Below are 18,876 nucleotides of genomic sequence, written 5' to 3' on the forward strand. Positions count from 1 at the left end.
ATTCGCGAGGTGATTCCGGAAACGCCGTTAAATGAATTCTGGGAAACATGGAGACCAAACGATTTGATTGTAGCGAGTAGAAAGATAGTCAGAGACACACTTCAGCGGAAGTTGTTTGCGTTGCATAAGGAAAAGTTTCCAACGCGTCCAGTGCCGTTATGTTATAGACCCGCGGACACACGGCGGCAGAACATTGAAGTTGAAATTCCAGCCCCGACAGCGTCGGGGGCAAAAAAACAAATTCTCGTGCTGAATGATATTGTGCTCGTTGATATCAGCGTCGTCGAGGACGCGCTACGTGCTGATAAATCCCCGTGGACGCTAGGATACGCAACGACATTACATTCCTCGCAGGGACTGACTATCACGGACACAATTGTTTGGATGGTTGATAATCGCATCGAATGGTCGAATCTAGTCTATCTTGCAGTGTCCAGAGTACGGAGGATAAATCAGCTTCGAAGAATTGTTGTTGACGAAGCCAGTGACGGAGTCACCAACGACAACGACATCATCGATGTAACCGTCATTGATAGAAAACTCTCGGGTTACCGCCAACAGGATAAAAAAAAACAGCGGCGTTTTGATATTGATGCCGAATTAATAATTGCGTTACGACAACAACAGAATAATCACTGCGCGAGTTGCAATTGTGTAATGCGCTGGTGTTATTCGGATAAAGACGCTCGCCAATTTACCGTGGACAGAATCGATAACAGTCTCGGTCATGTCAAAAACAATGTGAGGTTGACCTGTCTTGAGTGCAATAGACGCAACGGCGCTAGTTAAGACCACGCGGGGGTAATTGAGTATCGTCAGGTATCACTTGTAGTTGCTCGCGTGTAAATCCGCGCCGAGGAGCAGTTGAATCCAGTCTATAGATCGGTGGTCTACCAGTTGATCGTGTTATCGTTGATATGTTATGCGTGGTAACACTCCAAATAGGATCAGTAGCTCTTTTTTTACCGCCTTCAAGCTCTCCTGGTTCATATAGATATCTAACAGTGACATCGCCAAGAATCGGTTTGGAAACGCTATTTAGTTTTGATTTTCCGGGTATATACTCGTATTTAATCGCGTCGCTGGGCTTCATGTTGATTGCTCGGGTAATCTCGTTATTTAACGCTGCAATTACACCTGGCAACCTTTTAACCCATTCACGAGATCGTTTTTCTTGGATGAATTCCTTCGCGTATTGATATCCAAATAACCGTTCAGCGAGAGTCCGATTGAATCGTTCAACAATTGCCTGATCACGATGTAGCGCAGTATGACCTCGTCGTATCGCGACGCTATGATGTTTCAGCGTTGATAAAACAGCGCCGCGAAATTCACTACCGGGATCAACTTGTAATAGATTTGGCCAGCGCAGAGGGCCTCTTCGATAAATTCTTTCAAACGCAGCGGCTACTTCAGTTGCCGACTTTGTTTTTAACGGCTCCGCTTGTTTGTATCGACTCGCAACATCAACTACGGTTAGCGCGTATTTGTAACCGTTGTCATGCGGCAAAAATAGTATATCAGCCTGATGAACTTCATTAGGTACGCTGACATCAAAGCGCGAGAAGTTGATTTGTTTAGGCGGTGGTAGATAGATTTGCCATATAGCCTGTTTGGATAACCAATTAGCCGCAGTGGTCTTTGTTACCTTTGCAGCGCTTGCAAGCTTACCAATTGCGGCCTTCCCCTTCCAGTATCCTCTCGGAGAATAATAGATGGATTCCATGTTGTTATTAATTACCAGCGCCCATCATTAATTTACCTTTCATAGCCGATTTTACCAACCATGAGGCCAAGTTTTCTTTGACGGATTTATCACGAATAGCATTTAATGCGTGAATTAATTTTACATCCGCGATATGACGCTGTTGCAGATCGCTACTTTTGTAAGCAACATCATGAGCATGACACGCCTTATCGATAGCGTTTATTGGATACTCACCGGGTTTGGGCTGATTTTGATCATCGAGTCTGATATCTAATCGTGTTCCGGGGCCACAGTAGCTATATCCTGGGAGGTGCTTTTCTCCTGGATACTTTGCCCACGGTGTTCCGGGGAGTTTTGATAACTTGGCTGCGATGTCACCTCCTCGCTTTTTTTTAAAACATCTCCGGGTCTAATAGAAATAAATCTAAATTTCTTTGTACCGCATTGTGCACACTTACCAGTAAGCGCCGATCTGTTATTTCTTGTTGTAGCGGTTGTCATATCATTTGTGCCAGTACGTACTCTACACTTCACACAATATAGATCCATAATTTATGTATAGAAATATGAATATAATTGATTTTTCGGCGACTAAAACAAGAGAACCAGTTAAGCATGTTGCAGCGTTACCAAACTCGATCCGGATGATTATCATCGGACCATCTGGATCCGGCAAGACGCAATTGTTACTCAATTTAATAATGAGATGGATGAAGTGGGATAAGTTGTATTTGGTTGCTCCTAGCGTAGATGATCAACGATGCTACGAGGTGTTGAAAGATTTCAACGAGAATGCATCAGCGATCGCTAAAAAAAATGTCATCGAGTTTATTACAGATATCAATGATGCACCGGGTATTGATGATATTGATGGCGACGTTAACAATCTAGTCGTGTACGATGATGTTATGTTAGACAATCAAAAAAACCCAGCTAGGATATTTTCCAGAGGCAGGCATAAAAACACTGACGTGATATATGTCACTCAACGATACACTCAGATTCCAAAAGTAATTAGAGACAACTGTAATATTCTTGCTGTGTTCAACGGCGTTGATACACACACGCTACGAAATATTTGGCAGACATGGTGCGGCGGTGACATGGACTTTAATGTTTTTCGAAACTTTTTTAGTCATGCTCAGTCGACCCCACATGGATTCGTAACGATAAATTTACATGATCCTCGGACACGATATCGTATCGGACTTGACCAAATATTCGGTTAGTTGTAAATAATTTTCGTTGTAAGCAGCAGAGGGGGCGATGACATCGACGCGGTCGTCGATGTGCTTACCGGACGCTGACGACGCTGGGGATCGACGCGCAGAAGGTGTTAATTAAACCAAATGACGATTGGACGATCCCCCAACGACGTCGTCGTTTTTTTTTTTACCAGGCGCTGACGACACTAGATCGTTGAGTTGCAGAAAGTATTAATTAAGCAAAATAACGATTGGACAAAATGTCCGATTCGCCCCCTCTGCTGCTCCAGATACCATGTATCCCATTCCTTAAATTATTGTCAGACTTAAAGTAACACCTTGATACTACAAAGTAATATGGCTACTAGAATCTATAATAAATACGTAAATTAAATAAACTTGTAAATGGATAAAACCATGAAAAATAAATTAATAATTTTACAATGGAACATTAACAAACCAGAACAAATGATCGAACTCCAGAAATCCATACAAAAGGCAAATATAATTTGTATCCCAGAAACTCTAATTCACCAAAATTCGAAACTTATACAAAAAATTCCCGGTTTTTCCACCAGTAAATTCATCATGAGAGATAACGAAAAAAGGGGCTGGGTTAGCCATCTTTTTCAGTGACTCGCTTCCATATACAACTATTGAACACTCAGAATCTCCAATGGACCCCAATAATCCCGTAACTCTTGAGTATCAGTCGGTTCTCATCCACAGTGATCTATTTTCATTTGAAATATTCAATATACCTAACCCTGATAAATCACATGCTCTTTCCCCACTTATCTATGTCATTTAACTAGCTCAACGAGTGAGTATATGGTCTGTGGCGGCTTCAACGCACATAGCAAAAGAAGGGCTGGAAATAATCAATACAAGAGAGGCTTTCTAATTGAAGAATGGGTCCTTAACAACATCCTAGTCATACTAAATGACGGTATCAAAACCAGAATCTCACCTGAACATGGTTCGCTATCAGCAATTGATTCAACTATTTGCACACCCAGATTAGCATTCATGACTAATTGGAAAGTAGATAGCGATTCCACATTTTGTAGCGACCACTTTTCTATACTTATTACTATAAACCTTACAAACCCATTCGCCACCTCCTCAAAAGCACTCAAATGGAGACTTGACAAAGCTAATTGGCATAAATTCAATACCCTACTTACGGGCATAACTATAGCCAGTTTACGAGAAGACGACATCGACAGATACAAACAAAATACCCTTGAAGCGATAAATGCAGCTGCCACTGGAATCGAGAACAGATCAGATACAAAAAACCCCAACAAAAAACGAAACATTCCATGCTGGAATGACGACTGCAAAATTATAATCAAGGAGAAAAAGAAAGCCCTCAATAAATGTCGTCATACAGGACTATCAATAGATTATGATGAATACAAAACCAAAAAGAACCAAGCAAAAGCTATCAAACGGTCAATGGAAACAGTTGGAAAAAATATTGCTCCACCGCTGAAATCAAGCAATGCAATTCCAAACATGTTTGAAACAAAATAAAAGCAATGCTAAATAACAATAATAATAGTATCCCAAATATCAAGGGTGCATTAACCAACAAAGAAAAAGCTGAACATATAGCAAAATATTTCGCCGGAATGAACAAGAACGATAACCACTCAGCTCAATTCCAAGCACACAGAGCAACAGTGGAGAGTAATTATCCCCATATTTTTACTGATCAGAACATCATGATATCCCCTCTTAACGACCTATTCACCTTAGATAAATGGAAATCTGCCCTCAGAAACAAGAGATCCAACTCCCCATCTCTCCAGGAGAAGACAACCTAGGATATGAAATATACAAAAACTTTCCACCCAGTATTTCAGGTATCATACTAGACATCATTAATCAATCATGGCAGACAGGACAAATATCCCCAAAAACTGGAAACAGGCTATAGTTGTTATTCCGATCCCAAAAGCTGGTAAAGACCCAACATAACTAACATCCTACGGACCAATCTCCATCGCCGACACTATATGTAAGGTGATGGAGACAATGATAAACAACAGACTTAAACATCACCTGGAAATTAACAATCTTCCTTCAAAACACCAAAGTGGCTTCCGCAATAAAATATCTACCAAGGACCAACTAATAAGGCTTGAGTCACGCATTAAACTAGCTTTCAATGCTAAACGAAAATGCGTTCGACATCTAATAGCGATTTTTCTTGACCTTGAGAAAGCCTTTTGATCTAGTTTGGACTGATGGTCTCATCGCCAAATTGAACCACTATGGAATCAACGTCCACATGCATACATGGATCAAAAACTTCTTAAAAGATAGATATATTAGAACTAGAATAGGTGATCAATATTATGAAGAATATGCATTAGAAAATGACACCCCACAAGGAAGCGTATTCAGCCCTACCGTATTTAATATCATGATCAATAACCTAGAACGCTCTGTCGACATCAGAAAAATCGATCTATCGCAATTTGCTGACGACAATGGCATATGGAAAGCGGGCAACCCACGCAGCCAACAGTTAATTACTGAACTGCAATTTAACTAACATAGGCAAATGGGCTGACAAATGGGGGTTCAAAATATCAAAAGGAAACACAACTGGAATTATATTCCTACCACACAAAGTGTACACTATAGAACCCTCTAACATGTCCATACGAGGCGAACCCATCAAATTTGAAAAAGTAGCAAACCTTTTAGGTATGTATTACGACCAGCACCTCTCATGGAAACATCATATCACTGAACTGATTCTCAAATGTAATTGAGACCTAAACTTCCTGACAAGTATCAAAAGTCTAAAGTGGGGTGCGGACCAAGACACACTCGTAACGCACTACACTGGGCCTAAATTAGGCCCAAGCTGGAGTATGGATGCCAGATCTACGCCTCTGCCAAACCATCACTTCTCAAACGCGTCGACATAATCCAACCTAAAGCGATACGTATATGTACATGCACACTTATAACACCTCCAAAGAATAACTCCAGATTCTTACAAGCAAAACATCTTTAACATTAGGAAGAGAAGAATTAACACTACGATATGTTGCTGCCAGAATCTCCATACACAACCCCAGCCACCCCACAAGGGACATCATTAACAAATGCAACATCCTATTTAGTCAGAGACTCGTCCCTTACCCATCATCTGGAGAAAAGATTCATATACTATGTAAAGATCATAAATCGACTGTCTTCACGAAGAACCCACATGATACCTAGACCCCACACCATGGATAAGCAAACAACCCAATACTAACACCGTAGCAACAACATTCCGCTCCAAATAAGAACAACCATTAGAAATAAGATAAAAGATCTTATTACACTGGACAAATCTTATAAGGAATTTGTCAAAATATACACAGACGGATAAAAAACAACCGAGACACAACTGCTGCAGCCCTCACTATCCCAGTATTGAATAAGGAAATAGGAAGCAGAATCCCGGATAATTGTTCAATATATACATCAGAAGTTTAGGCCATATTTGAAGCTTTGAAGACAGCATACCAACAGAAATTCCGGAAAACATTAATACTCAGCGATTTATTTAGTGTACTAAACACCTTGGAAACTGGCAAAGGTGCCTGAAAACCTAATAAAAGAAATAAACTTGCTGCTTAACAATATGAAAAAACAAGACCAAATTGCAGAATTCATATGAGTTCTGTCCCATATCATCATCCCAGGCAATGACAGGGCCGACTTATCAGCAAAGAACCAACTCAACGAACCAGAACCGGCCCAAATCCATTACAGTGACCCAGAATTATACAGCATGATATTAAAAAAAAAATCGCCTCTAAATGGCAAACCGAATGGAATATATGCCCCAATGGACGCACGCTGTACTTGATTCATAAAACAGTTAGTCGCAAGATCAAAGCACCGTCAATAAACAAAAATCATCATCAACGGATCATAAACCGAATCAAAACAGGATAAATCCTACTTGCAGGTAAAATGGGGAAACATGTTCTGGCTAATAGAGAAAATACATTAATGATGAAGACCTCCGATATACGCCCGATATGTAAAGAACCAAGGAAAAAACTATCTAAAGAAAATCGGATCTTTATGTACTTACCCCGAATTACTGTACCAAAATAGCCATGACCCCAACAAACTAACGAGGCCATATTAGTCTTCCTCGAGGAGATTGATAAAACTGGAAAGATCTAATCCTGCCCCTTATAATTAGACCAGTTTGACAATTCATTTCATCAACTGACTAGCCCTATCCCCACCCTATACATCTACATAGTAACCATCTTCATCAGCCCTAACACCCAACTGCTAGTTTCAATTACTGAAATAGTTGGGCAAGTGGGTGCGGAGATAGGATACGGTTTACCGCCCGAGTAGGGGTGTGTACCGCAAAACGCTGGCTGATGATGCACCTGCACCCATCACCCACTACGGCACCGTGGGTGGATCGCAGTGGAACGACAGACAGAAAAGTAGGTTATTTCCCAATTTAAAAAACTGCGGTCGCTTCACCACCGGACGCCCCTCTTGGTATGACTGGGTGGGAAATCAAGTGCGGGGGTAGCAAAGTCTGAAGAGATAAAGAATGTCAGAATGCTGAAAGTGGCTGTAGACCTTATAGTAGAGGAAATCAAGAAAAAAAAAGAAGAATGGACATGGAAGCAAATACATCAAAAGCAAAGAGAGCAGACAGAACAGCAGCAACAACAGCAGGAAGCAGACAGAGGATTTGTTGACTGCCGTGTAGACACGAAAGAGTTCTCCTTCTCATATCCTGTGGGAAAGCATGCCGCCAGACGCGGAAGCAATCTTAGACGATAAAAGATTGGCATAACTTCCTTTCCACACAACCGCCCTTTTCAGGGCTACCCAAATACTCTAGAAAAGACATATAGTTCAATTTCAAAAAATGCATTTGTGTTTGTCTGTACGTTAAAAAAAGATGTGTGTAAATAAACATTTCATTTCCGTATCTTGTCAAATAGTCTTTGTGTTTTCGTTTGTAGTTTGTGATTGTTAGTAAAAGAAGTGAGTGTTTCTTTTCAGTCTGCTGGTTCCATGTTTCTGAGTGATGATATGAACAACGTACGTTTATGTGTCAATGGATGTTTACCTTCAAATCCGTGCTTCACATATATAAAGGGAATCGCTCGTCAGTCTGGCTATCCATCGTTGACGTATCAACCTCTAGAAACAGAATATCAAAACTATTGGAGCTTCAGATCACCGGGAGTATTCCAGGCGGCTTTTAGATGGGCTGGCATAGCAGAAAGTGCTAGGATAGAGGAAGAGGAAGAGGACGAAAAGAAAGAAGAGGAGAAGGAAAAAAAAAGACATACTGCCTCACCTCATGCTGAGGCCTGTATGTGAGGTCAAGCCTGAGGTAAGAACGCCTCCACCACTACAACCAGCCCGACAACTAGTACCACAATCACAACAACGTCAGCTACATCCACCAGTACCAGTGCCAGACACCAAAATAGAAGACAGAGGGAAGTCTTCACTATACCACAAAGTAAAAACTGGCATGATGAGGCCACTCAATCCGCCTTTGCGCTCTCACGAACAAATGTAAAATTGGGAACAGGACTGGAGTAGACGTTGAGTGTGTGGGGCTCGGCCTATGAGATGTCTGCATTAAGCAGGTGTATCTGAAGCTCAAACAACAGCCCTTCTCAGGGTTAACCAAATCTCTAGAAGAGAGACTATTCAAGTTGCCAATCTGTGTTAATGTGGAGTGGTAGGACTATAAACACTCACTCCTTCGCTGATGTGATTGTGTCTGTGTCTGTCTGTATGCGTGAACGTACGTTGTGTGGATAGCATATTTGGGGTTTGTGTTTTTGTTCTTCCCGTGTGTGGATAGTAGAGTGTGAGTTTGTATGCGTTCGCATGCGTTTGTGTGAATAGTAGATATTGTGTTTGTATGCATTCCCGTACGTTTGTGTGGATAGTTGATATTGTGATTGTATGCGTTCGCGTGCGTTTGTGTCGCTAGTAGATATTGTGTTTGTATGTATTCGCGTACGTTTGTGTGGATAGCATAATTGGTGTTTGTATGCGTTCATGTACGTTTGTGTGGATAGTAGATATTGTGATTGTATGCGTTCGCGTACGTTTGTGTGGATATTTGATAATATGTAAAGTTAGTGTAAGGAATATTTTCCTTCACGTCCGTGGTTGAGACATAAAGTCGAGCGTTTGTCATTCGTGACATTCAACATTGAATAAACCAAGATGGCAAGTAACCACCTTGATAAAATGAAGAAGCTGCAAGACGTTCCGGATAATTTGGGAATGATTGAAGGAATGTCAAACTGGATAATGATTTTTATTCTTACAGTCCTAACAGAGTCAAGATGGAAAAAAATAATCTAAGAAAATCAAAGGACATGTTAAAGTAAATCATTAAAGCAGAAAAAGAGGAGCATGAAGAGGATAGAAGAAGAACGAGGGAATGGAATGAAAAGATAGAAAACAAGAGGAGAATGAGAAAAGTAAGAAAGAGGAAGAGGAGAATGAAAGGCCGAAGGAGGATAAATAAGAAGAAAAAACCCAAGAAGACAAAACCAATAACCAAACTAAGAAGTTGGTGGAGGAAAAGAAAAAAAAATAGAAGAACAAGAAGAAGAAAACCAAAGGCCGTTTCCAGTGATACTCATATGCCTCGGAAAGATATTTATTCTTTTAGCCATATATGTGTTTGATGTTCATCAATCTATGTATATGTCTTGTATGCGTTACATATGTATATTTCTCACCCATGTGACAGACAAATATAGCTCTTTTGCTAACCTTACTTTTCTTATCTCAACTTAGTCATCTCAGACAGGTCGTCTCAATCAAGTTGTCCCCACGCTCAGAACTACTTTTAAAAAAATAAACCCTTGTTGTCTTCTGCTGTGCCTGACGTAGTTGTTATAAAATCAAACAACAACAACACCAAGAACAAATACGTAACAAAAATATAGTAACATTTCAAGAAAGACAAACACTCCCGCAAACGATATCGAGCTTTCTGTTATTATGCTAGTTTGTTCCACACAGCATGGTCAGTTTTATTCTATATGCAGGTCTAGCTCAATACGTTTTCAGGTCATCTTCATTAAATGTAGCTTAAGCTACCTAATTAGTTTTAAATACTTCGTGTGAAACAAATTATATACCGTTGGCTACATTAAATGATGCTGGCATGAAACATTACTGCTATACAGATAAGATAAAATTCTCAATGCTGTATGAAATGAACTATGACAGTAAACACTGATCCATGCACATAGACTATATACCTATACACGTAACAGCCTACTAACTCTTTTAACAACTACAGAAAACATAGTAACAGCCAGAAAATGTGTTAGGTCAAACATGCTTTTTTCAACTTTTGTTAAGCATCTCCATTTTGCCCCAGTTGAATAAAGAATATATTTCTAATATTTAATGACAAATTATGCGTTTACCATCCAGAAGGAATCATTTATCCGTCAACACATTAATCTATAGGCAAATTTCACGGTAGTACTTGCCATATTTCAAAGACAGATAAATACATTTTTAAAGAATCTGTAAACTTGAAAGTCTAGCACATCTTTATCCGCCATGGTCCGTATTTGGAGCATCTTTTATACACGGGGGTAATTTTACAGTCCATATTAAGAACAACACAAGTATGTCACAAACAATTTCACCTCCTCCAAAGAAAAGGAGTTATATACGATAGTGACACATATCACTAATTACCCGTGAATAATCAAAGCACGGACACACATGCTACATGTAACTTTTCGTTATAAAAATAGACTATACACTACAACATAGTTGTGGGCCAAGTATCATTTAATTATTTATAATATAATTTTGTAAATTAGAACTGATGAAAATGAAAAAAAATTCTTTTAATAAATATTAACTATTTATTGTCAATTTAATATAACATCCATATATAAAATACGATAACACCTCAATACTACGCAACGTTTTATGTTGTTATTTTGTTTGGCTCACGCATCAAAACTGTATACTTCGGATAATACGGTCACGCTACAGTCCTCATTAACTTATTTGTATTAATGCACTGCATGTAAACGTTTGCGCGTGAACTGTATTGCACAAATGAGAAGTTCTCCTTACTTTAAAGGAAATTATTGGGTGAGAAAAATAATGTACGTTGGGGTTTGGATCGAGACAAGGAAATCACATTCGCGGGGTAACGTTATATCTCCCTCCCCTCGGCAAACCTCGTGGGGAGACAAATAACGTAACCCCTTGACTGGGATTTCCTTGTCTCGGTCCAAACCCCAACATATATTCTATATGTGTATATCTCTCCTGTATTTGTTTCTCCCTACAGTAGCGCGTACTCTGGTCAAACCCTTCCTACACTGTTACCAATGTCCAGTACCGTGACGTCACCTCACCTGTTCCATTCCTATTGTCTTTATACAACAACCAAACTTTCCCATGGGGCTACACAGGACTAATATTCAGCATGTTAAATTCCCATTGACGCTAAACGTTCCCATGGTGATCTCAAAAGTCATGACACTAAACGTTTCCATGACCTTTTGGACTGGGATTTCCATTGACGTTAAGGTATCCCCTATCACTACTCGTGTGTGTCTGTGCATATATGTGTATGTGCTCATCCATGTGAAAGATCGTTGGACGAACAAATATTTATATGCATTTTTGCAGAATATTATACATTTGACACGAAATACATTCTGCAATTATGTTTTGAGATACATAAATAAATACACAGATGGGTTCTCATTTGAAACCATATTTATTTGACTTTTAATTTAGCCAACATGCTGAATCCAAGAGGTACCCTATTTACAGAGTGTTGATCTTGCTCTTGATCCAGGATTCAAAAGTACTGACTCTGGCGTAGACACTGGGGTACTTTGTACCACTTGTTCCACATCCGCTGATTCCCCATGACGTCACACCGGCAAGCACGCCATCACAGACCAATGGGCCACCGCTGTCACCCTGTGAGAGGAAAAATGGTTTTGAGTAACTATTTCTTTTTGACTCTCATATTGATATCGAAATATATGTAAAGCTAAGTCTAGTTTTACAATAATACCTGGGTTTGTCAATAACGATGTCATTAATAAAACTTTCTTTACAGGATCGAAAGTGTAACTGGTTACCAAACCAATTAGACATATATCAATTCCTAATATACAGAGGACAATTTTGGCATGTGAATAAGAAATTGAATATAAGACTATGGTTTACTCAACTCTTCTCCTCAATATATATAAACAGTTGTAAATATAGTAGCTCCAATATTGATTGATATTTCTCCTAATCATTCGATATATCACACCCAAATTTTGTAACATAATGCCCAAAACAAACTGGTATGTAACATTGCAAAAGTCACATACGTAATATTTAATAGATGTGTTGATGGATTACTCACAGTCTTGTAATTTTCTTGTTACCTTCTTAAATCTATACAATCAGTCCACTGAGGGAACAAACAGTAAGGAAAGGTATCGAAGGGATTCAATATCATTTCCCTCATTAGTGCTAATAATTAATCTGACACACAGTATAATGGAGGAGCATTCCTCTCTCTGTCCCTCCTGTGTGCACGTGTTAAAATATCACAAACTAAAATTTAGTGTGTGGGACATTACACGTGGTATACTTACGTTACATGAAGCGGTACTTGGGGCATAATCATCAAATAAACAGACATGAGCATTAGTTATTATAGCTCCAGAAACGGTCCTCCAACGGTTCTGGCAATCGGTGTTTGATAGCACATTAATCTGCACTTCTTGCAGAGCATTTGGCAGAGTTTGGCTAGCACCTGAAACACCAGACATCCGTTGTAACTATAGATCAACATACGCATATGCAGAATAAATTATTTCAAAGAGAAAGGATATTTTTTTTGCAACTACGCGCTCATCGAATGTATCTTGACGGTAAGGCGAAGATGTATTCGTGGTAGTGACGTGATTAATTCAAACAGCGTATTTCACAATGCTACTAAAATACAATACGTGTTGATCTTAACGAACATGATTTTGAATCATTTTGTGGTCCAGTTTCTATAGATTACACTAAATAGGATTAGTAAATAGTAACAATAAATAGTTCGTTTATAGGAACTGAGGTGCTGTCACTGGTGAATGCACCAATTATTCCTTCCAGGTTTATTCATTCAGCATTCTCTGTCTCCCCTATAGATTCGCACCATAAAGCTATACTTGCATTCGGTTTCTTAAGGAAAGATGACAGCATATACTTATTTAAAATTTTGCTGTCATTAACAATATATAGTGCACAGAGTTACTTTTCATAGAAAATAATATTGATACTTCAATCTTGAAATTCTTCAAATTTTGTGGTTTCGATTTGCATTTCTCAAACAAATTAAAATTACTAGTTCTTCCCCATCCACTGATGATGCATCTCATTCCGGCAAAGTCACGTGTTCCACTGGCAAGGGTGATTGGCTGAACACCTGGGCTGAGAGTTGCTGGTTTTGCAAGTTTGACCACTGCAACATCATTAGCGAACGTACCGCTTCCATCATTGTAACGTTCATGCTAAGGTAAACAAAATGACAAACAATGTTTGAAACAAATCAATAACGTATCATTAAAAGAGTTCTAGATTGTTTCATTTTACCACGGATAGTTAATGCTAGATATTCTGGGTTGACGTTTTGAAACTACTAGGTTATAACAAATTTCAAATTTTAATTAGAACGAAAAAAGTTTTTTTTTCTTCTTTTACAGTTCGTCTTTCATATATATATGAAAGTAATCATGGGTTAGCGTTTGAAGAGCTACTAAGACATTATAATTAACAATATTTCGTATTTTACACAGAGCCATTGAAGTTTTCTTTTCTAAGGGGGTGTTTATATTCTTCATCTCGTGTTCAGGAAATGACAAATTTCACAAGGCAATACCAAAGGAGTTAACCCATGTTTATTCTATTACGGGTCCGTCACTCGATCAACAAATCTACCACAGTTTCCTATATAAGAAGGAACTTATCTACCGACTCATTAATCTGATGGTATATAAGGGTCTGCGCTTTTTACAGGTAAGACCCTGATAGAAAGGTCATGATTCTAACTTGTATAATTGGTTACATGTAACGATAATTGGAAAACCTAATATCTGACAATTAATACTGACCATTATTATTTGGGACACAGCTATTTCTTCATCGTATTTGTCCTTGGAATTTCTCAGGTGTTCTCCTACGACGACTCTGAAACTACTTGTCGTGCTGCAAAAACAAGAGGATTAAGATTTTTTGTCTTATTATTAAGTGGTCCTATTTACTTTAACATCAATGTGCACATTTCAATCCATGCTAAGCTGTATGCGTGTACCATGAATTTTCAACAAGTATTAGTCTCCGTATCAATCGGAATTTATTGATAACAAATTTAAATTTATTCAGAACATAATTCGCATTCGATCATACTTGATATAAAACTACATACGTGTATTTTGATTTCCTAGGAAGAGCAAAAAGAAAAATGAAAAACAAAAAACCCTACATATAACTTTACTGCCGTTTGAAAGAAACTGTAAAAGACAATTCGTCCGTATGCGAAACACATCGAATCTTCTCTGAAGACATCCAAAGTGTTTTTCTGCCTTCAAAATAATGTTGAAGTATTATACATTTCGTGTTAAAGATGCTTTTATTGGTTAAGTGTTGAATATGATACGTTTCGTGTTATACGTCCTTTGGTTGGTTAAGTGCTTAGCCCGTATTCTCTAGATGAATGGCTAAAGCTCAGAACCTTGAAATCAGATTTTATATTACATGTATACCAAACTGATATTTGACATGATAGTTGAAAATCAAAAGATCAGATTTTATACTTCATGGACACATAATTAATTGATATTTGGCATTGGATGTGACACTTCATGTATACCTACCTAATTAATATCTGACATGATAGTAGACAAACCAATGGTCAAAGTATATATTTCATGTAAACCTACCTAGCTCATATTTAGCATGATAACAGTGATACCAACTTTAAAATTTTATACTTCGTGTATATCTACCTTTTATATTGAGAATTAGAAGAGAAGAATCAAAGATTTTATACTTCGTGTATAACTTAATTTATATTTGACATTATATCAGAGAAACAAAGACCAGATTTAATACTTTATGTATCCCTACCTAACTAATATTTGGCACGTTAGTAGAGACAATAAAGTCAAGAAGACCAAGAGATTTATTCGTACCGCTAATCAAAGTTACAGACCGTAAATGGTTTTGGACTTTGACCTTTACCTCGAATTCTCTTCTCAAACACTGTCGACGATATGGGGGTCGCCATTACGGGGCCATGTTAGTCGTCTGACAGTACGGGGCCAGATAAGTCAGCTGACAATACGAGACCAGGTAAGTCACATGAGTATAAATCAGACTCAAGCGTAAGAATTTCATATCATAAAGTAAAATGAATGAGAAACTTTCCGGTAACTTACGCTCCATCGACACAGTGGGCAGCAGTCAGAACCCATTGTGGATCAATCAGTGAGCCTCCGCAGAAGTGGGATGTTGACTTCAGAGAAACCTGGTGGGGATGAGCATTTTCCACCGCGGTAGTTCCACCGATAATTCTTTCCAGAGAATAAGCTGTAATAATGATAATTGTAGTGGGAAGGAGCTTTATTAGTTCAAAGGCACAAATTTGTTGTGTCTTAAAAAATAAAATAAAAAATGTAAGAACAAGTGCACATACTAAACTAAACGCATTTAGTCAATTGTAGTTTTTAGTTTTTCTTTCAGTTAATAAGGCATGAATAGCAGTTAAAAATTATTTCAGAAATGCCACACATATAGTTTTAAATACAGGTACATGTAAATCGAGCAAATGAGGAGACTATTCTAAAGAGTCAAAGTCATTTAACAACAATTTTTGTTTCACACAATGACACTACTGACAAACAGGAAAATAACTGACAGTCATCGATTTGGTGTTCGACTGATATAGTCCGTTTTAAAAATATCACTGAAATAAATTATTGCCTACGATATTTGTGATATTCCTGATATTGGAAACTGGGACAGTGTTCATGAAATTTGAATATGTTGGAATTTCTCTGGGTTGATTTTCGGAGCACTTTTTCAGTATGAATTAGAAAGCCAGGCTGTATAATACTACATGCATCCAATCTTACAGTCAGAAGCAGATCAACCAAACTCTGAGTAACTCTACGTCTATATAAGGTAGGGAAGAAATATAGCGAGTATGTATAGTGTGTTTATATTTTAAAGTGTAGGTACATACCCGATGTCAGGCTCAGGAAGGAAGCCAACACGATGAGAACCTTCATTTTGGTCTTCGGACTGGTAGTGTTTGCTAGAGTGACGATCTCCCTGTAGTTCAGTCATTTATACCCTTGCCAGCATCGCACGTGGGAAAGCGACATCCCCAGTCGTGACGCGATAATTCTTCAAGAGTCTCTTTCACAGTCACTTTTAATTTTAAGAGGACTGTGACATGAATTATTTGCCTTATGCAATAAAGTCTTATTATATGCGGTGATCACAAGAGTCCATTGCACGGAGAGGCTCTTACATGGTTATAAACTGCGAGAGAAACAACATATGCGCAATCTGTATTAAAAGTGAAGAAAGATATATAATGAAGAAGCAGTAGAAGAAAAAAATAATAAAATTTTTAATGAATATTTCAGCGTTTTGCGAAACGAAGATCATTAACGTGTCCTTAAACCTCTAACTTAAAATAAAAAATATAATCTTTAAGACCAGAACTCTAAACTAATAATGTAAACGAAATTATCTCCCGACTTTCCATCTGAAACAAAATGTCTTAAAATGCATGAATGTTTAGATTATTGTTGAAAATAAGATTTCATTTAGACTTCATGCGTATAATGAATACTGACTGGTAAATAAGCAACACACACTGATTTATAACTAACTGATGATTATATATCAATATGTAAACAAAAATAGATCGCAAATGTGGAAATTAGACGGATATTTTCGAGGTAGGTTACACGTGTACCTAACAATAGCATAAACACCATTTTTTGGTAATAATCCAAATATCTTTTTCACACCACGGAAAATGTTTCCTCTTTACCGTTATCTTGAAACTACTTTTCATATGCCCGAAGTTCCAGGCGGAATAGTATGAATTTTATATAAAATCACAACCATTTTGAAAGCGTTTTGCATTTCTATCAATTCATACAAAGGTGAAAAAATGGTGTATCGCTATTGCAAGGTACTTTAGAGACAGCCCCCCCCCACACACACACACATACTCGTGAATGTGTGATTGTGTGCTCGCGTGTGCGCGCGTGTGTGCTGCATTGATTGTTCCCAACCATTGTATATCCATTGTATATCTGATCAAATTTGTCACATCGATTATAATTTTATGACGATTAATCCATATATTACAATGGAATATAGGCAGATTGTAAAAGGTAAATCATGTCTATTGCAATACCTTTGAAATGAATCACTGTTCGCTCATGCTTTCAAGTGTGTACAGTATATTGCTTAATTTTGCGCTCTTTTAAAAAAATAGCCACTTTGAATTGATGGTTTAATTTATCCTGTGAATACTTCATACGTCCTAAAACCTTCTAGTGTAACATTTGTTTCCCAAGGTAAATCCTGGATCTACAGAGATGAAATGCTAACTAAAGAAGTGAGAGGACGCAGTAAAGAAACAAGGGAACGTATGTTGCTCAGATGCGGGGTGGAGTGGCGAGCAGGAGAAAGTAAGGGAAGGCTCAAAAAAGTAAGGGAAAGCCATTCTCATGCGTTGCCACAGCACTACATCCCTATGGATCTATTTATTTATTAATGGATAGCTATTTGATTTATTCAAACTGGATCAGTTTTCTTGCTCACAGATCAGTGGAATAACGCGTTTCTTCTTTTATTCTACACCTGTATCAAGTTTGATATTCGATTATGAACATTCCAGATCTTCTACGAATTGTTTCTACTTCATGTATAATAAGGCAATATTCCGGTAAATTGTTAAAACAAAGCGGAAATACTTTATTTTGAGCTACAATGTATGATATCCTTTCCCCTAATCAGAAACATAAAACATGCATGCGTTTTTAAATGCTTTTAATTTATATATTGAAAAAGAAAGTACTATGTCAGACACCAGACATACAATAAAAATCTGCTACTTCAGTCTGTTATACCTATCGTTAGCCAGCACATTTGCGTATAAAAAGAAAATATTCTTACACTGAGCGAATAACGTATATAATTTATTGCAGATGGGAAAATTCAAAATGATTATAAACATAATGTATTTTGACAGAATATGTTACATACTATTGAAAAATCGCATATTGCCGTATTGTGAAATGTTAATGATTTGTAATGGAGAAAATTGGGACGGTAAGATAAAGACTGATGAGAAAGTTAATACAAATTGTAAAATTTGTACATATTTTGAAAAAGAACCAAATACCAATAAGAGTTTGTGTGTGAGAGAATTATTATTTTGTCATCAAATCATCAGTAGTTTTGCAAGGAATTCAGAACTCTTTCATGACATATAAATTGGTTGGCTCTTGTTTATATAATCATGCAAAACTCTGAGAATTTCTTGGAAAACATAAAGTTCATAAATATTATCCTATAACGAAATATTCAGACTTTGTACTAATGCCGTTAAGTACTAATACCGTTAAGTACTAATACCGTTAAGTACTAATACCGTTAAGTACTAATACCGTTATGTACTAATACCGTTAAGTACTAATACCGTTAAGTACTAATACCGTTAAGTACTAATACCGTTATGTACTAATACCGTTAAGTACTAATACCGTTATGTACTAATACCGTTAAGTACTAATACCGTTATGTACTAATACCGTTAAGTACTAATACCGTTAAGTACTAATACCGTTATGTACTAAT

The 18,876-nt window shown here is 37.7% G+C and overlaps 1 protein-coding gene across 1 annotated transcript; it reads right to left on the reverse strand.

The window, feature by feature from the left end:
* Positions 1-11,694: 11,694 nt before the first annotated feature.
* LOC149796324 (trypsin-2-like) lies at positions 11,695-16,307 on the reverse strand. The gene is made up of 6 exons (XM_089960979.1): positions 16,235-16,307; positions 15,429-15,579; positions 14,103-14,196; positions 13,337-13,502; positions 12,597-12,757; positions 11,695-11,922 (listed from the first exon to the last, which is right to left on the reverse strand). Exons 1-6 carry the CDS (start codon positions 16,278-16,280, stop codon positions 11,764-11,766), a joined length of 777 nt encoding a protein of 258 aa, XP_089817105.1. The 5' UTR covers positions 16,281-16,307; the 3' UTR covers positions 11,695-11,763.
* Between the last annotated feature and the right edge of the window lie 2,569 nt (positions 16,308-18,876).

Source organism: Sinohyriopsis cumingii, chromosome 6 (genome assembly GCF_028554795.1).
Source record: "Sinohyriopsis cumingii isolate HCF-2022 chromosome 6, ASM2855479v2, whole genome shotgun sequence".
NCBI classification, from domain to species: Eukaryota; Metazoa; Mollusca; class Bivalvia; order Unionida; family Unionidae; genus Sinohyriopsis; species Sinohyriopsis cumingii.